The sequence below is a fragment of the Camelus ferus genome, chromosome 34 (genome assembly GCF_009834535.1).
Source record: "Camelus ferus isolate YT-003-E chromosome 34, BCGSAC_Cfer_1.0, whole genome shotgun sequence".
In the NCBI taxonomy this organism is placed as follows: domain Eukaryota; kingdom Metazoa; phylum Chordata; class Mammalia; order Artiodactyla; family Camelidae; genus Camelus; species Camelus ferus.
The window spans coordinates 15,129,681-15,157,489 of record NC_045729.1 but is presented as its reverse complement, the minus strand read 5'-3'; the positions used below and the strand labels follow the sequence as shown (position 1 = coordinate 15,157,489).

The following is a 27,809-nucleotide window of genomic DNA, read 5'->3' as shown; positions in this document are numbered from 1 at the left end:
CCTCAGTTTTCTCATATGTGAAAAAAAAGGCCATGAGATCACTTTTCTTGATACTTTTGATTCCAAATTGGTAAATATTCAAGTTGAAAATCTATTCCTCCAGGATTTTTAAACTGTAAACTCCTGGAAAGCTAGAATTTTCAACTGAGTTCTTGCACAGCCTTCCTAATCATCAGATATTTTGAATAATGTTTTTTCACTTCCCAGGAAATACTAGTATATTGAGTTTAATGTAATATTTTACTTTAATTTCTCCCAAACTCTCACAGGCACGCATGCACACACACACACACACACACACACACACACACAACACACACACACGGGCACATGCTCACACACATGCACACATGCCTTATCCAGTTCCTTTAGAATCTAATTCTCAAAAATTCTTTTTTTTTTTTTTTTTGCTAAACTTTTAGATTTCTAAAGATACCAGTCAGGGAAAATTTATTTTTTTCCTGACATTTCTCCTTTTCTCCTTACTCATTCAATGTTGAAACTTTTTGCTACCTTAGACCCCTCCTTTTTTTTCACCATTAAATTATATTATACACAGAAAGTTATTCAGTCTGTTCTGCCACTAAATAGCTGGGAAACCATAAGCTTGACCTTGTATCATTCCATGTTTCAATTTTATGATAAATATAAAGGAATTACGACAGATCACAACACTATGGTCCATTCCTAACTGATAATAGTAACACTGGGATAAACTTTGGCATTTTAATATACCATCTTCTATAGCATTTCATGAAGTTATTTTAAAAAATTCAATTCACTGGGAGTAAACTGTGGGTTTACAAAGGAACAGGTTAATAAAACAGTGTCCCTGGCTTCACAGGGTTTCAATTATAGTGAGGAAATTTATGTAAACGTAGAGTTAGAAAGTATTCTACTAGATGAGAAGATTGTGAGTAAAATAAACGCAAAGGGAAATTTTAGTTTACAGTAAGAATCATCTGAGTTTTTCTGGGAGACCTTCCCATAGCACGTGCTGTCAGAGATGGATCTGGAAGGGAAGAGCAGAAGATTCCGTGATTAACACAGACATCCAGGGAGAAAAGGAAAATTCATCCTCTAGTTGTAGCGGGGAGATTGTTTTAAGGCAGAAAAAAAAAATGTAAGAAAGGATAAATGCATTGGAAACCAATAGGATATATGTTACCAGATAATTGGGAAAACTGGATGAGGTTCAGTAGTTGTGATCTTGGTGACAAGGAAATGGGAGGTGTATTTCCTAGAGCATGTCCTGTGAAAAATATTGCTTATTATTTGCTCAGTAAAGGGTAGACCATGTCGCTGTTTCTTAAAAAGGCAACATAATTCTGAATCAGTGCAAATAAAATGGGAAAAACTTCATGAAACAAGTGGCATCTCATTGTAACTAAAATTAATATTTTGCTATTTAAGTAAACATATATAATATTTTATTAAACTATTTAAAATAAAGTGTCCTTTAAAATTCCTCTATACATTACTTTTATCCGTCTGTCAACAGATAACATATGAGGTAAAGACCTCATTCTGTTTGTCACTCATTTTTTCATCTCACTGCCAATTTAGCTTTTTTTCTCCCCAAGAGGAAGTGTGAAAGTTTAAGGATTTCTCAGAATGTTCCTTTCAAGACTCTAGTAAAATTCAACAGTGAAACTATTGACAACAGAAGCTGTTTCTATTAAATTAAGCCTACATTTTACTTATATGCTGTGTCTGCTCTATACCTAGTTTTTCACATTTTATTCAGATTTCCATGTCTTTTGTTGCTGCTGTAAAGTTTCTTTACAGTGATCTAAAAATTGCCCCAACCTAGTTCATATCTATTTTAAGTCTGAACCAACTTTCAGGTAGCTTGCATAATATACTTTGTTCACCATAAAAGTAATACACAATTCTCTTTTAACAGTGCTGACCACTATGTTGTGCTGCTTTATGTTTAAACACATCTTAATTGCACATTATTCACATACAAATATTTTAACTAAGCTAATTATGTCTTATATTGACCTTTGACTTTTAAAGAGACTAAACAAAAGTAAAACATAAGCTTGCCACGTAAGTCACCCAGGGAAAGAACAGATTTCACAAGCGCAGTGGTACAGAGTCTCACAGTCCCCTATGAAAGTTCTTGGGGATGCTCCTGACTTATAAAATTTCTCTATGTAAATCAATATTTATTCAGCGAAGATCCATTAAGCTTTTATTTTGTGCCTGCCTTTACGCTACAGCAATGGATACAATTTCAAATAAAATATGGTGTCTGCACTCTGGAAACTTCAGCCTCGGGGGAAACTTACAGGGACACATCTATTGCCTTGCTGGTAGTGGGATGGGGAGGCTGCCGCAGGACCCCAGAGACAGCAAAGCAAGACTGCGAAGTCAGAGGAAGCTTCCTCAAGGGGAGTGAAACGGAGAATTTCATTCTTCCTGAGGCAATTTTCTCTTTGTGATTTTAAAAAGTTTCCAAGTATTATCAAGCTCTTCTCTTTACATCCCTTAAAACACAAAAGTTAGCTCTCAGGTCCACTACTTGATGTAAGTCTCATATTATCCAAACAAAACATCACTGGGCTTTTCGATTGTATCTCCCATGGCATATTCTGAACACCTTCAACATTCTGCCTATATAGACAGGCATGTTTGGAAAGTTTTAAAAATCATAATGACATTTGAATATTTCCGGTGTCTCTACTCAATATAATTCATAAGGAATGCATTTTAAATTACTTACCATCTTTTCTGCAGTGTCGATCTCAGCTAGGTCAGCATGTTGAGAGGTACAGTTGTATCTACTAGAATTCCAATCTTTCTCTTCTTTAGAAAAATAGTAGCATTTATCATTGGAACCAATCCAATTATCCGGGCAATAGTGCCTAGCACCTTGAGCTATTTTAACCGGAAATAAGACAAATACATATTTTAAGGACCAGATGAAGTAATGCGTCATTGTGTTTTGAGATCATTGAAGAAAGACAAGATTGTGATATACAAGATTATGATCATGGTCAGAATTATATAACTATGTCACATAACAAGCTAAAAAACAAACTCCTGCTAAGTTAAATGATAGCAGTGCAGAATTTGACAGGGAACCCACATCCCTTTCAACTTCAAACTCAGTGATACATAGGCCGTCCCAGAGCAAACTGATTTCTCTCGTGTGAAGTCACTTTTGCCGATTCTGGGTAAATGAAATACAATGAAATCCTAGCGTTATCTGACTGTAATAAAAATACTAATTTATATTAGACTGCTATAAATCTGGGATATGTGTTTTAGTCTCTAAGAAAGCAATGAAAATAATGAAACTGGTATATAACTAATAAGACACGTATTAGATTTCCTGTTGCTGGTGAGGATGTGGAACAACAGGAACACTCATTCGTAGATGGTGGGGATGCAAAATTGTACAGGCACTTTGGAATACAGTCCTGTGGTTTCTTACAAAACTAAACACACTCTTATCATATAATCCAGCAATTGCACTCCTCAGTATTTACCCAAAAGAGTTGAAACCTTATGTCCACACTAAAACCTGCACATGGATGTTACAGTCTTATTCTCAATTGCTGAAACTTGGAAGCAACCAAGATGCCCTTCAATGAGGGTAATTGTATAAATAAACTGTGGTATATCCAGACTGTAGAATATTATTCAGGGCAAAAAAGAAATAAAAAGACACAGAGGATCTTTAAATGCATATTACTAAGTGAAAAAAGCTAATCTGTAAAAGCCACATACTGTAAGATTCCAACTATATGACGCTCTGGAAAAGGTAAAGTTATAGAGACAATAAAAATATCTGTGGTTGTCAGGGGATGGGATAGGGGGCAGACAATTAGGTAAAGCAGAGAGGATTTTTAAGACAATGAAGATACTCTGTATGATACCATAAGGATGGGTACAGGTTTATAAATTTTTCCAGACTCAGTGTAAGTACAACACCAGGAGTAACTGTAAACTCTGGACTTTCAATAAATTATTCCAGATTAAAAGACTAGCTGAATTAAATATATGTGTATATATATACACATCTGTATAAATCTTAATTTCTATATTTTAACATTCATTAACAATCAATTTCAAAATTGTACCTCTGAATGTGAAATTAAATAAAATATTATAGTAGAAAGTCTAGAGTAATATCTTCAAATCTTTAGAATACAGTAAATTTCTTAAACAGGATGCAAAATGTCGTAACAATAGAGAGAAAAGAAAAAAGAAAAATATACAATTTTAAAATTACAAAACTCTGTTCATTGAAAGACATCATACAGAAGTCTAATTTTCACGATGGAAGGAGATATTTAAGACAGATACACAGAAGGTTTTTATCTAGCATATGCAAGAACTCTTATGAATCAAACAACAACAACAAAAAAGAGAGCTAGCTTAATAAAAATGTGGGGAAGGTATTTGAACATGTCCATCACAAAAAGTTATGGTTAAATGAGCTATAAATATGAAAAGGAGCTTAACACTATTACTGGTCATCAAGAAAATGTCAAAGTCACAATCTGGTACCAACACACTCACTCAGTCATCAGAATGTCTAAAATGGGTAAAACTAACAAAGTGCTGACATGTATGCTGAGCAGCTGACCTTTGCATACATTTTTGGTTGGATTATCTACTATCTATGGTATTGTCTACAGAAACTGACTCTGCATTCTCTATGCCTCAATAATCCTTCTCATAAATATAACCCAAATGATATCCACTATTCACTAAAAGACTAAAAATATAAGGATGTTCAAGGCAGCACATTTAGCAGTAGTCAAAATGTGGCACAATCCAAATGTCCATCAAGAGTAGAATCATTAACAAATTAATATACAGCATGGAATACTCCACAGCAAGCGTCTGCAAACAACAACCTGAAGCCAAATTCGGAGCTAAAAATGTTCTTACATGTTAAAATAATCAAAATAATAAAAAATAATTTAAAAATAATCAGAAGAGGAATTATATGTTGTCACACAAGAAAATTATGTAATGTTCAAATTTTCATGTTCAAGTCTATTGAAACACAGCCATGCTCAGTTGATTATGTATATTCTGTGGTTTTTTTTTTTTTTTTTTTTGCACTACAAATACAGAGTTGAGTAATTGCAACAGAGATCATTTGGTTAGCAAAGCCTAAATTATTTACTATCTGGCCCTTCACATAAAAAATTTTCCAACCTTCTCATACAGTGACTCAATGAACTTTTGCTGTATGTTACAACATAGACGAATCACTCAAGCATAATGTGGAATAAAAGAAGAAAGAGGCAAAGGATATATAAAAACTGCATGATTTTATTCACATAAAAAAATTTAAGTGGACAAAACTAACCTTTGGCAATAGAAGTCAAGATGGTGGTTATCACTGGTATGGAGATAGTGTATGGAAGGTGAGATCATCAGGGTGAATAATTTTGTCATAATCATTTTTACATCTCTCCATGCCTTATGTAGGTCATGTAATTAATTCATAATAATTCATCCATGGATACACATTAAATGTATCATGGATAATGGGAAGGGAGTGAGAATATTGAGAAAGGTTTATGACTGAAACAGAAAGAAAAAGGATCATACAATAGCCCTGAAAAAGGAAAATATAAGTGAAGAAATAAAGGATGTAATGTACTCACCTTGGAGAACAGTTAAAACAATATTAGCAACTAAAGATATTGCTAATATAAAAGCACAGGCACCGTACTTCTTACATGTGTCCTTAATAACTAAAAAAAAAATAGATTAAGAAACAGGTAAAAGAAAGACTAAATTTGCATTCATAACCATATCTAACAAACCTTTTTAGGCAATTTTTTTCTGATATTTCACAAGCAGATGATAGAAAACATACTTCATTGTCATATGGAAAAGAAACCCGGTTTTTCCTTTTGGCTGAAATTTCTCAGAACATCGTTATAGCCAATCCAGATGTTATTACGGATTTTACTACCATAGTCCAAGCAATCAAATCTATATGACTCTTTAGGGTAGAATTTTCTTGGGCCTGGAGTCACCTTCCAGGCCTCCAGTCTCCCTCCCCTGTGGTGGAATATCAGTACATTCTAACCTCCCTTGAATATTTCTAAGAAAATCTACTTTATAATTAACGAAAAGTTTATTTTAAAGGATAGACAGCATGGTATATTGGAAAGGTCACAGAATAAACAATTAAAAGATTTAGGAGTGAGATTTTTGCCACAAATGAGCAAAGGGAACTTGGACAAGTCACCTTTTTTTTTTTTTTTTTTAACTGGTTCTATATTCTTTCATCTGCAAATTCAATAGAACAGAATAAATGATGAGGAATTGTTTTTCTTTTATTAGTGTCCATTTAGGAAAAAAATATAGTACCTAAGTTTTTTGAAATGAAACATTTTTATTATTTCATATGATTATAAAGTATTTATCCTTATTGTAAAATTTTGTGAAATGTAAAAAATTGTAGAAGCTATTTTAAGACAGACTATAAATATATTGAGAACATTTATTCTTTCTGTCTTTTTCACCTAGTAAAGAACTAGTTGGTCTTTTTGCTGAACAATTTTTTTTTCCTTAGTGGATGTATAAAAAAAATTAACTTAAAATAAATCTAAATTTACGCTATTTGGAGACATTAACACCCTTCCATCCATATATCTCTTTAATCCATTTTTACACATATAACCTCCCTGCCAAATACACATAATTTTAAATGAATACAATCATCATGTGCCCATTGTTTTATATTATAATGTTTTCAGCTAACAATTTGTTGTTCTCATCTGTGGCAAATTGTTAAAAATGGCCCCCAAAGAATCATGCCTCTCTGTGTCCACCCCACCTTTGACATAGGATCTTGCTACTCCTCCCACCAAGAGGTCTACTGTGTTTCCCAACACTTGAGTATGAACTGGTCTTGTGCCTAGCTTTGACCAATAGAATGTGGTGGAAATGACACTCTGGGACTTTAAAATCCAGACTTTAAGAGACTGAGCATTAAATAACACTTTTTTTAAATTAAAGGATATATATGTGCTACATTTTCAGATCTGGTTTATAACAGAAATTGAATAAAAGAAAGCTTTAAATGCCATATGATATCTCTCATATGTGGAATCTAAAAAAAAAGAAAAGAAAAAAGGAGGACACTGATGACCTCATCTACAAAGCAGAAACAGACTCGCAGATGTAGTAAACAATCTTTTGGCTGCAGTGGGGTAGGAAGTGGGAAGGGATAAATTTGGGAGTTTGAGATTTGCAAATGATAACCACTATATATAAAAATGGAAAAAAATCACATTTCTTCTGTATAGCACAGGGAAATATATTTCAATATCTTTTAATAACCTTTAATGAAAAAATATGAAAATGAATATATGTATATCTATATGCATGACTGGGACATTATGCTGTACACCAGAAATTGACACATTGTAACTGACTATACTTCAATTTGATAAAAAAAAAAGAAAGCTTTTGTTATTATTTTTTTCTTGTGTCATTTCAAAGCTTTTGTTACTGTTATTTCTTGTGTTAGCTCCCCCATCTCTCCATATTTCAATTACTGTGTGTGAGGGAGGTGAAGATTCTTTATTACCATATTTAGCAGAGATTTTTTAAAATACATTTTCCTATTCATTGTTTCACATAAGTCTTCAGGCTGTTTTGACATCCTTTCCTCCAGAATGATTGCTGAAATCAGCTACACTTTCATTTTATAAAAACCAAAGAAAAACCTAGCTTATTAAAGGGCCGATTCTGAGACTCACAGAGGCGTTAAGTAAGAGGAAATATCTCTAAGTCACAAAAAGGGAGAAGGGAAGGGCTCATCCTGACAACATGAGAAACGATCATTTTCACGTACAGTTAATAACAAGAGTCCTTTCTATCACCAGGCTGGCAAGATAGTAGATCATTTGACCGAGATGCTAGATCCTGCATGCAGATAAACCAGCCTCAACAAAGACGCAGGTACCATGAATGTAGCAAACAAACAGCATGGCTTTCGTTGTAAGTTTAGCACAGAAGTAGCTGAACTAGAGCCAAAGGGGTTATTCATGTTGCGGCATATATCCTCTCATAAGTAATCCCTGAAAAGTGATGACTAAGCACCTGCTTGGTGCTTTGGTGTCTCACAAAACCTGGGAAATAACCCCGGAGGTAACTCTCCAGCCTCATTACCATCCAACGACCAAGATGTAAACAGCCTGTCCGCTCCGTGAGATGGTGACTTGGAGTGACATTTAGTTTGACGTAAGGCACTGAAGAACTGGAAAAGTACTGCGCTTCTGAATATGCAGGTACATATTTAAACCTGCTGCGTGTTTATTCTCTATTTAATCTGTCTACTTCCTGAGCTCTAAAATCTAGTTTTCTGCACTCAGTATAAATAGCTTTCACTCTATAAGTTCTTTCTTTCTATTCTTTTACTCAATCCTCAATACTTGTACAGTGCACAAATTATCCAAAAAACAAAAACCCCAGAAAATGTTGATCTCCCAGAATGAATTTAGTATTAAACATGAATTTCAAAGAAGTTGTTCAGCCCTCATAATGTATTCAACTAAGGAACATAAAAAAAAAAAAACAGATAACATCTCAGGGAAGGTCAAGCAAAAATTTGTTTAATTAGCAATGAAATGAAAATAGTTTACATCTGTCTCTGTTGTAATCGAAATAGATAAAGATTCCAATTATTTTCCACACAGAGAAGCTTCACTGACAACTAATTTCTCTCAATTTCTGACTCTGATCTTCTCAAAGGAGAAATAAAAGATCCAGACTGAACAACGAATTTAAAACCGGATAGAATGCCCCTTTTTTCCCAGCTCACAGCTACAGAAAAAAAAATCATAAAAGACCAATATGCAGAAAGAATAAAAGAAAATAAAATATTTTTAAAATACAAAAAAATTAAAAATGAATTATATCACACAATAAACTACTACTATTTCAATGGTGTTTGTAATTTTGAATTATATATCTATATATAATATAGACAATAGTATACATACTATATAATATTAAGTAACTCATATATGTATGTGTTATATAATTTATATGTACAATGTGTAAATTCATACGATTGGCTTGATATGTAAGGCAGAAATTAATACTGGTTTATGAGTGGCTAAAACGCATTCTTAAAACTTTTGGTTTAGGGGAGAGGGTATAGTTCAGTGGTAGTGTGTGTGCTTAGCATGCATGAGGCCCTGGGTTCAATTCTTAGTACCTCCATTAAAAAAATAATAAATAAATAATAATAATAATAATAAAAAAAACCCTAACCCCCCCAAAATTTTCAGTTTAGATATTTTCACATTATCGTCTAATATTTGATCCTGTTGTCCCCAACTCTCTTTGATCTAACCCTTAGACAGAATTATTAAACTGTCAAGAAACGAGGAATAAAGTATTTATGCATTCTAATACGAGCTGCAACAATAGTTTTGACTGCTGCATACCCTGGTAGGTCAAAATGAAATGAAATAGCAAGTGTTTAAAACTCACGATAGCCCCCAAACCATACATTGTTGTATTGAACGCATTTTAGCTTCATTCTCTCCCTGCCTCACCCTATTTTGAATATAAGGAACCCTGTTGAAATACCTTTAAAAGATTATCCTGTTAGATTTAGAATTTGGATCTTACCTACTCTGAACTTGCTATTTAATACCTCCAACATTACCAAATTATTTTCTAAGGTTTTTTTTTTTTTTTTGTTTTTTTTTTTTTAGTACATTTTAAGATTGCCGGAGACTCCTGAAGAACCTCAGGGTATCAGCAGTTGTTTTAGACGAGCAGGAGAGGTAGATAATCGTTCTGCTGTTAAGTATTATTAATCTACTATTAATCATTCTCCTAGTAAGTGTAGTTTATCTTGATTCCATTCATGGCCCATAAACGATCTTTTAAAATATTATGAACATTTGCTAACTATTTCAGATCATGCATGCATTCTAGGCATTGAATGACTCCGTGGTTCATATTTAACATCTCCAGTACAGGTCTTATTGAATACTTAAGTGAAACTAAATCTCGAACAGATTTACATCACAGATAATCTTCCTCTATTATAGATAAAGTGAATCTGAATTATAAGGACCAAACAGTCCATTTCAAATCTGAATTTTATTATAATTTTTATTTATGGTGAAGTTAACTGAAAAAGGCATCCCCCCCCCCCACCTTGGTAGAAGAAATCACAAAACCTAATTGGTGTCTCCAAAAGTTTTGTTTAACATCATGCTTCATGATTTCCATAAATAACCTTCATTCTGAACAACTGAAAATGTTCTTACCTTCCTTCTTTTTCTCAGTTTCCGCCTTCTTTGCATCTTTGGCAGCTAACTGGTTGCTTAACGCTTTACTTGCCATTTCTCTTCAAAGTTTTAACGTTAGTGTGAAAAACGTTGTTTTTACAACACAGCTCCAAACTAGAGTTACACGACTTTGAAGTAAAAGACTATTGTAAAGAGATTTTTCAAAAGGAAAGTAGCCATGTGACGAAGACTGAGTCACACTTGCTTCCTGTGAAATAAAAACAAAACAAAACATTTACTGGAAAAGAGAAATGTTCACTAACAACTGAAGAACAAAAAACTGATACAGTCTTACTGTTTCAAGGATCCTCATCTGATCCTAGAACAAAAAATACATTCAAGTGGCTATTTTTTTTTAATGTTCCCAAGAGTGAAACATAACAAATGTCCTCCCAGAACCACAAGAGATAAGAATACTAATTAATTACAAAGCATGCTTTAGGATGTTAAGGTTTAATTACCAAGTGTTAAGAAAGACCATCGCAAAGGTGATGCATTAAAGAAAAAACTACACTTTAAAGTGGCTACTGAAACCAGAATAAAAAGCATTTTCTCTCTATCTTAAACACAAACATGTGCACCAGTGTGGGCATGCACACGGACATACACATGGACACACACACGGACACACACACACGGAAGGAAAAAAAAAGAGAGAAAAAGGGACAGAAAGTTAAAAAGTACTCAGAATGTTATCATCAATATTTAGGATAATAATGTTATTATGCTAGTGTCATCAGGCCACTATTTCCTTTTCAAATCTGTCTTCATCAGAATTTTCAATCCTTGGTATCCATGGGGAATTCCAAAATCCTGGGGTGCTCAAGTTCATTACAGTTCACTGTCCGGCCCCTGGTACCCTGGGTTCCCCATCCATGGATTCCATCCACAGCTGGTTGACACCACGGGGCAGAACCTGCGGACATGCGGGTGGGGCGAATGTACTTACACTAAGAGGAAAACTGAAGAGAAGCAGCTGGTGTCACACAGGCTGCCTCAGAATTAACACTACATTTGTTCTGACCGGGACACTGAAAGGAAAAGGAAATGAGAACAGAGAGGAAAGTGGGTAGTGAAAGAGAGATGAATTTGCATGAAGGAAAAAGGCAATCAGATAGGATGGAGGAGTATCAGAGGAGTGTGGTGTCCCAAAACTGAAGAGAAGATTATTTCAAGAAGGGAATTTTAAGAGAAAAAAGTGTGATGATTACATGTTTCCTGTAAGACAAGGAATGAAACATAGCACTGCGGTTAGCATTTGGAAGCAGTGGATGATTTCAAAGAGTTATTTTTCACTAAAATATCACCAATGGTTAGTGTGGTCTAAGGAGCCCGGAGAATAAAGTTTTCTTACATTATAATAGGGGCTCGGAAATAAGCGTGACATCACCTGCCTAGTTTGTACAGAGAAAAGCAGGAGGGTAAATCCACAGATCACCTGAGCTTAGACTAGACAAGAGGATTTCAAAATAGAAACTATTATTTTGGCTGCTATTAACCAAAAGGTTTTAATTTCAACTTCTTTTAAACATGATACCCCCAATGTATCATATTTATAATCATAACACATTAATTGAGCATACATCAAGTATATTTAAAACACTGTTTACTAAGAGCTGTTTTTCAAACTTTGGTGTGGTACAGAGCACCTGTATGCATGTTATTTGGTGGCGTTTATTGGGCTTTATAACTAATATTGTATTAGTCAGGTTTCCCCAGAGGAACAGAACCAATAGGATAGCTGATAGATAGATAGATAGATAGGTTTTTGTTTTTTTTTTTTCCAAGGAATTGGCTCAGGCAATTTTGTAGGCTGGCAAGTTAAAAATCTGCAAGGTGTCCTAGCAGGTTAGATATACTGGATGGCTGATATTTAATTCTGAGTCCAAATGCCATCTGCTGTAGAACCAGACAATGTTATAGATGAAGTCAGAAGGCACAGTGGACAACAAGAAAATTCTCTCTTGGTTGAGAGAGACCAGTCTTTTTGTTCTATTCAGGCCTTCAACTGATTAGATGAGGCCCACCCACATTATGGGGGGCAATCTGCTTTCCTCAAAGTCCACTGATTCAAATGTTAATCTCATCCAAAACCATCTTTGTAGAAACACTCAGAATCATGTTTGACCAAGTTTCTGGGCACCTCGTGGCCCAGCCAAGTTGACACATAAAGTTAACCACCACACTTACTGAAGGAAAATCTGCCAAGAATTTTTCTGAAAAAACACTTTTGAAAAGTTATTGTTTTCAAAATAATTGTTATTGCCACTAATTTGAGACTTACTGACCTGTTTCTTTTCCTGTTTTGCTTTATCTAAACCTTTTTATCTAGACTCTGCTTGCCAGATATATCCCCAAATAGCAAAATGGTTATTTAAATTTTTTTAAAATCAAAAATGTTTATTCATATCTAACCAGACACTGGTTTTATTTGTTTGTTTGATGGTTATTTGATTTATCTCATTTTTTTCCTTACTAGAATAGAAGAAACATGAAGGTAAGAAGTATGTTTATCTTGTTCACTATTATGTTCCTAATAAACTGTGCACAAGTATGTGCACAGTAAATAATTGTTGAAAAGAGTCAAATAAAACAGTCACCTTTACCTTGCAACAAACAGAACTTTAGCCAGAAAATTGCATGTCTTTTTATTTTCATTCACCAACATATCCTGTGTGGTTTCAGATAACCACGTCCAAGTAAATTTTGACTATTTTTGGACTTCCTATCAGTTTTTGGTACACTACACCTAGGAGAAATATCCAAGGCTGAGGCTACTCTCCATTTTATTTTCAGTATTTTCTAGATATCATCACAAGAACACATTTGAGGAAATGGAGAATGAAGATGGCTATATGATGCTGAAGAATCACTTCAAATCCAGAAAAAGATCTAAAGGTAGGAATACTGCTCCTCTGCACTCAGACTCCAGTTTAAAACTGCATTATTCTCCTAAGAGAATAACTATCTTTGAAATCTTTAAAGTGTTAAAGTTAACCGTGTTCTGGGATTTAAAAGCTGCTCATAAGTTGTCTAAGATCAATTGTTGAGGCTCATGTAAGCATCAGCAATAAAAACTCTATTTTTGCAGCCACAAGAGCCAGAGAAATGGTAATAGGATGATTTATAATCCCCTCAAAGTAGTAGCATATGAATAAGAGTGTAACTTTCAACTGAAAGGTCGAAAATAGTATTTTTTATATAAATTACTTCTCCTATGAAACATAAGAAGGAGAAGCGACTACTAGGTTATGTTATCTACATACATGTTATCTACATATCTACAAGGTATCTATTTCACTCAGAAGGTAAAGAACTAGGGCTGATGGGGGAAGTAACAAGGGTGCTATGGTGTTTTACAGCTTAAAAATCATATTTATATATATATACACACACACACACACACACACATACGTATTGTATTTTTTAATCTTCACAAAAGATACATGAGGTTGGCAGAACAGTCCACTGAGAACGAGAGAAGGGCAAAATAAAAGAAAGCATTTATCTCTGTCATTTGAGGCTGCTGTATCTGCGACAAGGTTGTTTTTAGTTTTGGGTTTTTATTTCAGATCTATAGACAAGTTTAATAAACAATACTGGTGTCTAAATTCAGCCTGTCCAAAATAAATTTTTTAAATAATTCTGTTGAAACAGCCAAGATCTCAGCCGGGATGACATGGGTCAAAAATTTAGACTCGCTGGTCACTACCGCAGCTCTGCCACATACACGCTTGAGGGACATTCTCACATACTATCTCAGTTTCCATCTTGCAAATTCAAAAAACATTGTTTTTCAGAAACATGGTATTTTCTCATCATTTGAAGGCTCAGGGTCCCTTTTGTGGTTTCAATGCCAGGAACCAACACTTCCTTTTTATCATTAGTAACTTATCTTTGCCGTAACGAAAACTAAGACCATTGGAATCAAATTGACTGAACTGGACCCTGAACTAGGTGCATGGCTTTTGGCAATTATTTTTTCTCCTCTTAAACTCAATACTTTTATTTATAATACAGCAAATCTATAGTGTGATTGTTTTTAATGTGGACATTAAATTATTAACTATTTGCTCTTGAATGTATAAACCATCTTATAACAGAAAGGGAGTGAAGACACGAAATCTGAGTATAAATACACAGAATACCAAGTAACGTCCATTTGAATTATGAGTGAAAGATGAGTAAGACTGGCAGCATAAATTAAGCCTACAATTCAACAAAAATTGCATACCCTGAGCACGTCTGTGTTTGATATCAATTGGTTTCTAAGCTTCCTTACTATTGATGAGTAAGAGAAACCTGAGCACTTGTTTGGCTCACACTGTAAAGATGTAAATTTACACCTATTGCTTAAGATGGATATAATTAATCTTGCTGCTAAATCCAGAAAGGAAATCTTCCTATCATAAATCAGATGTGAGTAACATAATTAGTGCTCTTGAGTAGTGATAATAACGGGATTCAAAGGGCAATGTCTTAATACTGAACCACGCGGGCCAACAGCAACTGGCTAGAATGGACCAGGGCAGTGCAGTCCAGGTACCTGGCTTGATACGTTTTATAACTGCGGCCTGTGCAAGAGAATATTGATTTTTAATTTATAGCTATAATATTATTTGGCCAAGAGTTTAAAATTTCCCTCTCCGGCAGAGATAGAACCAGTTAATTGCAGAGCCATGCGCCTGGGATTTCCATCCTTTCGTAAAATTGCAAAAATGTGTTTTGAGGATTTGGGGCTAAGTAGAGGTCTTTCTACTTCTGTTTGAGCAGAAGAAATATCCACAGGCAAGAGGGAAAAATAGAAACTTATTCTGGATTTATTCTGTAATGCAGACAACACTGCAACACATTTAAGAAGTTTTACTGCCTACAGCACATCCTATTAGTGTGTACTATAGACATTATCAGTGATACCAAGTCCATAAAAATTAATTGAAGTGAAACATCCACCTGTTACCCAATTTGAGAAATGGCATTTTAAAACTATGACTTAGAAGAAAAAAATTTGTGAAATGTACAACCAAGGTAATGGAATTAAGCGTTTCTCCATTTATAAACTAACTAAAATTGGCAGACAATTATCTGAGTATCAAATTACTTGACTTTGTCAGTGGTGTGGTAAGTGGTCTGGCCAGGATGCTTCTAGGTTGTGATACTATCCCTATGCCAGTCTGCATATAGAAAGATATCTGCCTTCACCTTTTTTGTGGAAAGAGTGTGTATATCCAACTTATCCAAAAGTGCCGATGTGTGGGCAAAAATAGATAAAATTGAAAGAGGATCATAGCATGCATATCCCTGTTTAATGTAGGTATAGAGTAAACAGAGACATGCGTGTTACTTCTCTATAAAGAGACCTGCCAACTCTGAGCCAAGGGAGTAGATGGCACAGTTCTAGATAAGCATCCTTAATCAGAGGTCCATGCTGTTTAGGTTGATGCTGATTCCTGTCCAAAATACCAAAGCCAGGAAAATACAATATATCATATGTAAAAATGAAATAACACGGCAATATTCCCAGTACAGTGACTGGTACATAATAGAACTTCGATAAATGTTCTTTTTCTTCTTTTATTTGTTACAGTGAGTCGTTAAAATAATACCCATGGCAGTACCTGATATATAATATATATTATATTATTCTGTGTATAGAGTATAAATCATATATTTTATATTTTTATACCCTATTATGTAATAGTTTTAATATACTACTGTACATTGTGTATACTGTATATTAATAAATCATTTTGTCATCAAAAAAATCATCAAATAATTAGCAAAGCAAAACAATGACGTTGTAATCCAACACATTCAATAACAGTTGCATCTCTGTTTTTGGACTGTAAATATTTGTTATTTTCAATTAATCATAAATGTTAGTCATAAATTAGATTATAAATTAATATAAAATAAAGATTAAATAAAGAAAAATAAATTAAATAAAGGAAAAAGTTTATAAATAAACAATCAATTCTAACACTATGTCTAAAATGAACATAGGTTGTCTCTGTAATAAAAGTAAAACAGGAAAATGTTCATAAAGTGAATAATCACAGAGTTCTAAAGTTCCTGAAAAAAATCTCACCATTTCAGATGTCCCTCTGTATCTACAATATCACTGTCTTTTGCTAGTATTTGGATGCATTGGGATCCTCATTTTCATCACGGCAGTGATTGGCCTGAACTTTTGGTGTGAGTATGGAATTTTTACTTATTTTTGCACTTTCAGAAAAAAAGTTGATCTTTAATTACTTTTAATATCAAGATAAGCTCCACATTAGAGTCCAATATTGGTAAATTAAACTGACCAGTCCATTGTGTCATATTACAAAATTATTTTCATATAGAAGGAAATATTTTAATATAAAATATAAAAATAACATATATTCCACATCTCTTCTTATGAAGAATCACCAGTAAAAGACTGACTTACCATTTTATAAAAAGTAATGATATATTTGTATAAAAAAAAATATGTGCTCATTGGTATCACTTTGAGAGAAAATAATTTTAAAGTATCTGCATCTTTTATTTTCTGAAGTGGTATTTAATGTGTGTATTCTATAGTTGTTCTTTTTGAAACAACCAGACTAATTAATGGTTTCTATAATTTTCTTTCTCTTGAAACTGTAGTTCCTGAAAATGTAGGGCTCAATCATTCTTTTTGAGAAAGGCACTATTGAGAAGAAACCAGTAAAGTTTAACACATTGAAGAAATACTAGTGGGGCAATATTTTTCCTATTGATATTTTTATTCTAATAATGCTGTGACAATTTTAATATTCGCATTTCAGTTAAGGTTGTGCTTGTACTTTGACTAGTATTTGACCAAATATTTAAAAATATTTTCCGTAGTTTTCAGCTCAGAACAAAGTATTGATCAAAAACATTTGCCTATGCTCTCTCCCAGGATTTATATTAGAACAGTAAAAACAGTAACGAAAATAGAATAAACTAACAGAAGCGCAGAATGGAAAGAGAAGAAAATTGTAAAGAAAATGAAAAGAGGATGGGATAATGCTATTGGATAAATCAATGGAGAGAACCACAGTTCAGAGAAAATGTAGCAGATGGCTCCATCTAGATGAAAGCTATCCCACAGGGCAAAACCCAGGCAGGACCCCGTTTTCAGAGATAAGAGTCCAGAGAGTAAAGTGAGGTCTAAAGCAAAGTAATTAACAGAAAGATTGTTCAAGGAATGGCTTTTCAGGCTGGTGTCTTGACAACCTTTTACTCCACTCATACAGTGGCTTTTACCACCATACCACGTCCAAAAAATGTTCTTAAAACAATGAGATATATGACTATGTATATAAAACTAGATGCATGCACTGGGGCTCTCCTCTTTTACGGAGTGTTGGTGCGATGGGGTGTGTGTTCCCTTATTTTGGTTCTGGAGTGGGTGAAGGAAGTAGTGTATTGATCTACTGCATAGCTTGGCTATTTCCTACATCCTTTCTATCTTAAAAAAAAAAAAAAATGGTAGCTAACCAAATATTCCAGAACATAGAGAAAAGTGTCAGAAAAAAATTTTAAATATAAATAAGTATTAGAATATCTGAGACAAAAACAGAAAATACGCTCATACAGGAAGGACAATATTTAACAACTTCTCAGAAAAAGAGAATAGAGGGAAAAGTAGATAAGAAATAATAAAAAATAATATTTTTAAAAATTTCAGGAGAAAAAGCAAGAAAGCAAAAACATGAGTTCCCAGCTTATAAGAATCAGCAAAATTCAGAATATGACACAAAAATAAGTATAAATGGATAGATGACAGATGGATGGATGGATGGATAGATAGATAGATAAATAGATAGATAGATAGATAGATAGATAGATAGATAGATAGATAGATAGATTTATTGTATTTCAGGATACCATGAGTAAAGACATGATCTTAAAAGTTTACATAAAGAATTCATTTTCTCCCAAAGCAAAGACAAACTGGCACCAGATTTTTAAATGTACATGAAAAGACACCACTGTAGCAATGTCTTCAAACTTATGAACAAATTCAATTTTAACTCACATTTTCCACGCATTCTCCTGGAATAAATAAGGGAGTGGGGCTGATTTTTAGTTAGAGTGAAGCTAGCCCAAGAATCTAATGAAAAGGCATTTCAAGTTATCAGCTGTTTTATGTTCCTGGAAAGCAATTAATTCAGTTCATATGAAAACAATCTAAAAATAATGCAGGTAAGAAGCTGAAGGCACTTGATACAGTAAAAAGGAGATTTTGTGTGTATGTGCCTGCAACAAGATGAAATAACATCGATTTGAAAGTTCAGTAGAAAAAGTAATATACAAAAAAGTAATAGGAATGAAGTTTAAGAATGCACACAATATTTAGAATTGTGATTAACACTTAAAGAAGTAAAAATAGATATGGTAAAAAGAGGTAAATTCTGGGGCAGGAGGGGATAGAGGTATAGCAGAAGAGGGACACTTTGTTCCCAACAAAAAGAACCAGGCTCTTAAGAGAAATGGCCAATTCCAGGATTGAAGGATGACAGGTATACAAAACACATTTTGAAATACCTTGTCATGAGGGGAACAAGAAGACGATCACAGATCTAAGATTATGTCAAAAAGATCCAGGAGTCAAGTTAATGGGACTTTGCGTGACCATTCATGGGACAGATCATGCATCAACAAAGGTGACAGTCCTAAACATTTACACAGCCAGTGACAGAGCTTCCAACAGCATGAAGGAGAAAATGGGAGAACTAAAAGGAGAAATAGAAAAACCCATCGTTGTTGGTTATTTTCACACCCTTCTCTCAAGGATAGACAGAGTGAGTAGGCAGAAAAAATCAAAGACATAGAAGACTTGACAACCCTATAGACCAACTTGATGTCACTGACGTTGACAGAACATGCTGACCAACAACAGCATAGTATGTATTCTCTTCAAATGCATCACAATCAAATGAAAGGCAGAAAAACAGAGAAAATCAATAAAGCTGAAAACTAGATATTTTAGAAGATAAATAAAAGTGAAAAACATCTTCTCAGACTTATCAGGAAGAAAAAAGAGAAAAGACACAAATTATCAAATCAGATATCAGAGGGGATACCACTACAGATCCCAAAGACAAGAAAGGAAGATTATGAGTAACTTTATGCCAACGAATTTAATGAAATAGACAAATTTCTTGAAAGACACAAAATATCAAAGTGCACTCAAGGATAAATAGATAACCTGAATAGCTTCCATATCTATTAATGAAACTGAATTTACAAAAACAAAAACAAAAACAAAAACAAAAACAAAAACAAAAACAAAAACAAAAACAAAACACAACCCTTCTCACAAAGAAAACAGCAGGCCCACGGTGTTTCACTAGTGAATTCTACCAAATATTTAAGGAAGAAATAATATAAGAGTTATACACTGAAAACTAGAAAGCATCGCTTAAAGAAATTAAAGGCCGAAGTAAGTGGAGTTATGTACCTTGTTTATGGAATCAGAAGACTTAATATTGTTAAGGAGGCAATTCTTCTCAAATTGATCAATAAATTCAACAGATTCTTGTCAAAATTCCAAGATGTTTTCATAGAAATTGGCAAGCTGACTCTAAAGTTTACATGGAAATATGCATATTCACATATATACATTTATATATTTATATGATTATAGTAATCAGCACAGTGTGGTGCTGGCATAACACTATACTGACATGCAGGTCAGCAGAGCAGAATGAGAGTCCAGCAAAAGACCAACACATCTGTCATCAACTCCTTTTTGACAAGGTGTCAAGGCAATTCAATCAGGAAAGGTTTCAAAGGATTTAATCACTTCGACAAATGGTGCCAGAACTAGATATCCATATAAAAAAAAGAAAAAAAAGAAAAGAAATTAGATCTCTCCTCATATCATATGTAAAAATTAACTCCTAAATAAGAACTAAAACACAAAATAAATTCTTGATGACTTTGGGTTAGGCAAACATTTCTTTGACATAACACCAAAAGTACCATCCATAATAGAAAAAAAAATGGATAAACTGAACTTTATCAAAATTTTAAATAGAAATTTGCTTATCAAAAGACACCATTAAGAAAATGAAAACTCAAGCCACGAACTGGGAGGAATTATTTATAAAACATATCCAACAAAGTAATCATATCTTGAATATACAAAAACTCTTACAACTCAGTCCTAAAAAGACAAACAACCCAATAAAAAAAATAGGCAAAAGATCTGAACGGGTAATTCATCAAAGAGATATATGAACATGTAACAAGCACTAAAAAAAGCTACTCAGCATCATTAATGCAGTTCATTGTGTGTCAACTATACCTCAAAAAAAGCTGTAAAGTAAAAAACAAATTGGTCAGCTTTGGGAGTTCTTAGAGCCTCAACTCATTCTAAAGATTCGTAGAAAAAGGAAAAGGGTCAAGCAATATGATTTAGTCTTTTGTATGTGAATTGTGCTTCAGGAAAACCAAACAGTCAATGGGGAAAAAGGGGTTGTTTTATTTAGAATCATAGTCATAATTACAGAAGGAATTTACAGAAGTTTAAAAACCACTATTGGGTAATCCTTAATAAAATAATAAATGTAGACAAAGACCATCAACAGCTGCTAAAACCGTTAGGTTAGAGAATGATGTGGCATTTTATAAAGGATGGCTTCATACTGACGACATTTGAAATCACCAATAAAATTAACACCAGTAAAAGTGGAACAACCAGACATTATGTACTTTCCCTTGTGCTGCAACAGTTCACAGTACCCCTTATAATATATTTTTGCAAAAAAAAGTTTTTGATTCTTAATATTAACAAGCTTCTAAATCTAACTGTCAGGAGGGGATTGAAGAACTTGTTATAGAATGCAACTCATCAAACTCTATAAGAAATTCTACAGATTAGCAAACAAATATCATAAAAGGGAGTGGAGAGAGAGTGGCATTCAAATATATGTGAACTGGTATAAATGAAAAGAGATTTAAAAGATATATTGATTAAAATAAAAAAGAAGAAGGAGACTTTGAATTTTTATTTGCATGCCTTTATTTTGTGCTAGTATTTTCTCATATACCTAGATTGTTATTCATCAAAAAATATTTCTTACTATCTTTTTTCTTTGCACTGAGTGCAGTTAAAAAAATGGACTTCTCTCAGAAAGAAAATATCACCAGCCTAGCAGGTAATATTCTATTCTGTCTGTAACGTGTTGTTGTTCTATGTTTGAATCAAGAGATTTCAATCAACTGGTCACATGAATTTAGGAATATTAAACTTTCAAATGGGAGTGTAATAACTACATCATAGAATATTTAGTGAAGATTGAACCAACTGTTAATTTTGTGTGTGAACTTGGCTGGGCAGTGCATAGTACCCAGATATTTGATCAAACACTAGTTTAGATGTTGCTGTGAATGTTCCCTTTAGGTGGGATTAGAATTTAAGTTAGTAGATTTTGAGTAAAGCAAGTTACCTTCCATATGTAGGTGGGCCCCATCCAATCAGTTGAAGGTCTTATGAGAAAAAATACTGGAGGGCTTCAAGAAAGAGGAAATCTAGCCTCTAGAGTGCCTTCAGACTCAAGCTGCAACATCAGCTCTTCCCTGAGTCTCTAGCTTGCCAGCCTGAACATTTTGGACTTCTCAGCCTTAATAATGGCATGAACCAGTTTCATAAAAATCTCTTTCTGTCTCCTCTCATTCTTTCTCTTTATAAACACACACACACACACACACACACACACACAAACATATAAATCGTTCTATTTTTTTGGTGAACTCTGACTCACTAACATCAGTTACAATAGGGTGGAGGTGGTATGATTCATTGATTAAAACATGGGCCATGAAGCCAAACTAAGTGGATTGGAATTTCAGCTCTGATATTTATCTGTTATATGACTTTGGGAGAGTTGGATAGGCTCACTTTTTTCATCTGTAAATTGAGGGAGATGATAATGTCTACTTCATAATATTTTGTTTTATTATATTCTTAGATTTTTATCATGAAAAATATAACTAACAGTAGAGAGAATTATATAATAAATCTCCATGTGCTTTTCAATAGCATCAACAATTATCAATTATATACTAAACATGATTTCGTCTGTATCTCCACCATCATAGCTCCCCCAAACTAGATTGTATTAAAGCTATTACCAGCCATCATGCCACTTAATACTTAAATATTTCAGTCTGTGATTTTTATATTCAAGGGATCCTTTTGCTTAACATAATCACAATATCACTGTAACTCCTGTGCTAGTTTTCTCTTGATGTATAACAAATTGCCTACACACTTAATAGTTCATAACTGCAATTTGTTGCCTCAGAGTTTCCCTGGGTTGGGAGTCCGGACAGAGCGTAACTCAATTATCTATTCAGGATCCCACAGGATACAGTTTAGTTGTTGGCCAGACCGTGAACCTTTCTGGACCTGAGGTTCTTGCAAGCTCGTGTGGTCATTAGTGCAATTCAGTTACGTGTGGCCGGAGGACTGAGATCACAGCTTTCCTGCTGGCTGTCACACAGGGCTGCTCTAAGTGCCTAGAGGGCCCCTGCATTTCCTTGCCAATGAGTTATTCTTGTACATCCTCTCAAGACGGGGAAGTTTAATTCCTCAAAGACAATAGGACTTCTCTCTCTCTTCAGAAAAGGCCCAGTTCCCTTCTGAAGGACTTGTACCTGATTCAGTCAGGCTTACTTGGGATAATCTCTGTCTTTTCATTAACTCAAAATCACAGGATTGGGGATGTTTCTTTAGTCTTCAGAATCACTTTGTCTTGTCATATAATACAACAATCATAGGAGTAACAGACCATCATTTTCTGAAGTTCAGTTCACACTGAAGAGGAGCAAATTACACAGGACAGAAGTCTTGGGGCCATTTTAGAATTTCATTTACCACAATTCCTAAAAACCTCTTAATACCATCATCATTATCCCACACTTGACTTGTTAGAAATCAGGGGCAGAACAAAGTTAAAATGTCTCTGGAGTCTCTTAATCTGTACATCCTCTTTATTGCCTTTTATTTTTTCTTAGACATCTATTTGATGGGAAAAAATGGGTCATGGTTCTATATAATTTCTCATAGCCTAGATTCATCTTTTTTATATGCTCATGATGTCATTTAACATATTTCTCTATTTTATAAAGTTGTTTGAAAAAATAAATATATGTTAGGTGCTTAGAAACCTGCTTGGTCCACAATAATGGCAATTTGGGTTAGTTGTTATTAACATGCAAAGCATCTGAGACAGCAATTGATACAAAATATTGCTCAGTAAATGTTTTTCTCCATCCTCATTCCCATGATATTTCTTCCTAATAGGGAAAATGGTGCTTGAAGCTGAATTAACTATAATAACTCTTTTGGACAATTAGTGTTCACATTTTGCATCATTTTTTGATGTTTACCACATTACTCTGATTATTTGGTGTACTTTCAGTGTGTTTTGCAGCTCTGGAACTGTACTGACCAGTCTACCCATATCCGTGAAATGGAATTACTTCATTCAAATGATTCCTTCTCACTGATAATAGTGAATAAATACCCCTTTTCCAGTCATAAATTGGAGGTATATTTGAGGTCATTTTATACCTTCTAGCAGATGACTGTGTACTTGTGCACAGATTAGAACCTGATTACCTTGAGTCATCAGATATTTTTGCAAGATTATATCTACTTACTATTGGCAACTCTTGGTACCAAGTATATTAATGAGTTAAGGATGTGTATGATGTTTAAACATTGAAAGTTAGTCGAAGATAATCTTCTAGTCATGTCTGCTGATGTTACTTTGTCTTCCCATCTTAGCTGCACATGTTAAATCAATTTCCTAAAATAAACTTTTACAAAATTTTAGGCTTATAGATGACAGACCTGAAATATTAACAATGAAAAGTATGAGATGCTCCAACTTAATTCACGGTATTTAATTCAACCATTCAACAGTCAACAGTTAGACACTATAATCAAAGGGAGATGAATATGACACTTATCTCAAGAACCTTCCAGTCAGATAGATATGGAGACGTTCACAGGTGACTAGGTCATGGACAATTCATCCTTTGCTAAGTGACACCTGAGTGCTATGACTTTTAGAGGTGGCAGAAATTATGACCAGTTAAAGGATTTGTTTTTGAGGTGGAAATATGATTGAACATTAAAAGACAGGTATAATTTAGAGGATGAAGAAGGAAGGGAAGCTATTCAAGGCTAAGGCAGCAGTGTGAGTTAAAAGCCCATGAGGATAAAAGCAACCAATGCAATGAAGTAAGTAAGGGTGACAGTAAGTAATGTCACAGACGTGAAGTGCAGGTTGCAAGGACACCTTCAAGAAAAGGGAATCAGAACCAGATCGTGGGGAAATTCAAACAACAGGTTTTTAATTTTTTAGTTAATAATAAACACTTTAAAATAATATTTGTCTCCCCTAATTATTGGGGGCAGAATTCATAAGCTTTGTTCTTGACAAACCATAGCCCAAAACTCTGCCTCCATTCCAGGAAATAAACAGATTATGAATTAATCTCATTCTTGCTCTGCTAATAGAGGTGTCTTTTAATCACAAAAAGTAGGTTGTCCAAAACCTATTTTCCAGTCAATCACATTTGATACTATTCACGCTTTCTCTATTAACTGTAGTTTGATTGATTTTTTTCCCCTACCTTTTCCTTCAGGAAATAATTTTGTGTGCCCAGAAGACTGGCTATGGAACCAAGGAAAATGTTACAGGTTTTCAACTTTTTCTAAAACTTGGAATGAGAGTCAACGTGATTGTGCAAAGCTCCAGGCACATTTGCCAGTGATTCAAAATTCAAAAGAGCTGGTGAGGAATCAGAAATGGGATCTAAGTGCCCAAGGATGAATTGCTAGGCGCAATTCTAAGTGTGGGTGGTTTATAGTCATTGCTTTTGAACATTCCTTCCCCATAATATGATTTCCATTGTTTATTAAAAAAAAAACTGTATTACTCTGAACGAAAAGATTCTTTACCATTTTATCAATGCCTGGCACACTGCCTTACTCTATAGAAACCATCAAAATATTTTTGAATAAATGAATGGATGAATGAATGAATACACTATTTCCTCTATAGGAGTTCATACAGAAGAGTTTAAAATTGGGCCATCCTGGCTGGATTGGATTATATATGATATCTCCAGGAAAACAATGGATGTGGATAAATGAGCACCTTTTTGTGGAACAAAAACAGTAAGTACTTCTTTGAGGAGGAGGGCTGGTGGCGTACTGATGTTCCATTTACTGAAAGTTATTTTTATTTAAGGTTCTTTGCGCTCTAGTCTTTTTATTTTTTTCTTCCTTTCCTCCTTTCTTCAGAGAAATTTTTTCTCTCCTTTTTTTTCTTCCTCTCTCTCTTTTTCGCCTTTCTTCTTTGCTTTCTCTCCTTCTTTTAACATCCACTAGTTGGGATAGAAGATGTTCATTATGGCTCCTGGAAATCAGTAATTGTCGAAAAATGGTAATTATGCAAAAATTGTTAAGCTGACTTAAATCTCATTTAAAACAATATTGAGCAAATATTTTCTATATACAAAATGCAAAGATAAAAGTCACATTAAAAAACGTCTCTTGGACTGAAATCAGAAAGCATAAATTTCACGTATTGCCCTTAGAAATTTATTTTAAACTCATTGATGTCAATTTCTTCACATGTTTGAAAACAACAATGAAGCTTTGGTCACCATATTCTTGTGTGAACAACATAAGGTAATGCATGTAAGAAGGCTTTAAAATTCTTAAGTTTCAGATACATTAACATGTTCTCCATGCTTTCATTTTCATTACATGCTACATCACTAGAGCACTTGAGATGTGGCAGGTTTGGAGCAAAGACCATGGAGTGGTAGTTCCTTTCACTCTGGATATGTATCTACACCTAGATATTTCTGTTCTCCATTCATTATCATCTTTCATGAACATAAAACTCAAGTATGAAGTAATATTCATTCTTTGGACCTGCTTTGATGGCAATCTGACAAAAATTAGTAAAAAAAAAAAAACTAGGCTCTTTTTTTCTTTTATTTGGAACCCATATTAATATGGCAACATATCTCATTTTAAAAGCTGGCATTTAATTATTTAAGGAAAATTATATAGAGATGGCTATCATAGTGTTTGTTTTTTATTTTTTTAACAATATGCAATAACCAGAAATAATAGTTAAGGAAATAGCTGTCTCCAAAAAAATTCTGTGCACACATGTTCTTAACCTTATCATGCTGCTGAAGTTAACTGAGGTATTTAACAGCCATCTAAACAGTTTTTACTTTAACTTAAAAAAAAAAAATCCCTAGTTTACTGCTTTGCAACTCTGACTGGTGTTTAAAATATCTGTCATGCAGATGGTACAGACCATGCGGTCTTTACCAAGAACTCTTTTTGACATCTAGTTGACCCTTTAAAGGGAATTATTTATGCTTCTTGTGGAAAATGAATAGATGGGAAGTGAAATTGAAACTGAATTTAGTTAGAAACTCGTGACCCGAGGTAAGGGAGAGGTAATCTAGCCTGGGCTAGGAAAGAATCAGGAGCTGGGAGACCCAGGACTTGCTGATACATGTAATTTGCGCGTCGAGAAGGAAGGAAGAATCAGGGATGCTTCTAGTCTTTGGGCTTGAGCGCCTATGGCCATGTTACTCAAAGAGAGACATCCCTGGGGGAGGGCGTGGAGGGCAAGCGAATCAAGAGAGCCTGGTGCAGTAAGTCAGAGAAAGGCAGTTATCGTGGGATGTCACTTATATGTGGGATCTAAAAAATACAAATTCTATTTACAAACCAAAAACAGACTCACAGACATAGAAACCAAACTCGTTACCCAAAGGGAAAGGGAGGGCAAGGGATAAATTAGGGGTGGGCGGTTCACAGATACGCACTACCGTATATAAAATAGATAAACAACAAGGACTTACTGTCTAGCGCAGGAAACTATATTCAATTTCTTGTAATAACATATAATGGAAAAGAATCTGAGAGGAAAATGTATATCTGTATGTCTATGTATAACTGAATCACTTTGCTGTACACCTGAAACTAACATGGTAAATCAACTGCACTTCAATAAAAATTTAAAAAACACAAAAAGATTGTCCAAATACAATCACTGGCAATGAACTGGAAGGGTTCATTCTAACACTTCTGCAACATTTTGACTGCTGAAGAAAAGCACTTGAACAGGTTTGGCGGGGGGAAGCTTTAAGAAATACAACCCTTATTTTAAAATAAATGTTCTGAAGTCTGCCTGTTTCTCCTAGTTTTACCATGATTGGATCGATGGATAACATGAACTGTGCTGTCATAACAAGAAGTCAAGTGTATTCTGAAGACTGTGACTCCAAATTTAATGGCATTTGCCAGAGAGATGCTGTCTGAACAACAAAAGCAGATCTGTGCATTTAAAGAATCAGAAGAAATATGTGTGGATGTTAACAGTGCCAATTTTTTCCATTAGTGGAATATAATTTTTTTAGTACAAATAAAGTTTTTTCAAGTATTCCTAA

The 27,809-nt window shown here is 34.1% G+C and overlaps 2 protein-coding genes across 6 annotated transcripts in view; one reads left to right on the top strand and one right to left on the bottom strand.

The window, feature by feature from the left end:
* The window catches only part of CLEC2B (C-type lectin domain family 2 member B), a 15,687-nt gene extending 4,314 nt beyond the window's left edge, over positions 1-11,373 (bottom strand). For 2 of the 4 annotated variants that reach the window (XM_014565581.2, XM_032473517.1), the window contains exons 1-3: positions 10,284-11,227; positions 5,640-5,729; positions 2,732-2,886 (exon numbers count right to left, since the gene is read on the bottom strand). In XM_014565581.2, the coding sequence (XP_014421067.1) occupies positions 2,732-2,886; positions 5,640-5,729; positions 10,284-10,359 (321 nt within the window). In that variant the 5' untranslated portion in view covers positions 10,360-11,227. Of the gene's footprint in view, positions 1-392; positions 2,496-2,731; positions 2,887-5,639; positions 5,730-10,283; positions 11,228-11,253 lie in introns of those variants that run through there. The other 2 variants (XM_032473516.1, XM_006192181.3) reach the window with 2 other exon arrangements.
* Positions 7,911-27,809, top strand: KLRF2 (killer cell lectin like receptor F2). Of its 2 annotated transcripts, none has more exons than XM_032473515.1 (7): positions 7,911-8,282; positions 13,101-13,202; positions 16,440-16,499; positions 21,419-21,466; positions 24,969-25,117; positions 25,388-25,503; positions 27,564-27,809. In XM_032473515.1, exons 2-7 carry the CDS (start codon positions 13,139-13,141, stop codon positions 27,679-27,681), a joined length of 555 nt encoding a protein of 184 aa, XP_032329406.1. In that variant the 5' UTR covers positions 7,911-8,282; positions 13,101-13,138; the 3' UTR covers positions 27,682-27,809. The 2 variants fall into 2 exon arrangements, with proteins under 2 accessions (XP_032329406.1, XP_006192242.1); XM_006192180.3 differs by having other exon boundaries at positions 7,916-8,282; positions 16,401-16,499.

Excerpts from the sequence above, each read along its gene's own strand:
- KLRF2 (XM_006192180.3), top strand. The coding sequence starts at position 13,139 with ATGGAGAATGAAGATGGCTATATGATGCTGAAGAATCACTTCAAATCC. Across the intron at positions 13,203-16,400 it reads ATCCAGAAAAAGATCTAAAG|ATGTCCCTCTGTATCTACAA; the intron begins GTAGGAATACTG and ends TCACCATTTCAG. Across the intron at positions 25,504-27,563 it reads CTTTTTGTGGAACAAAAACA|TTTTACCATGATTGGATCGA; the intron begins GTAAGTACTTCT and ends TGTTTCTCCTAG.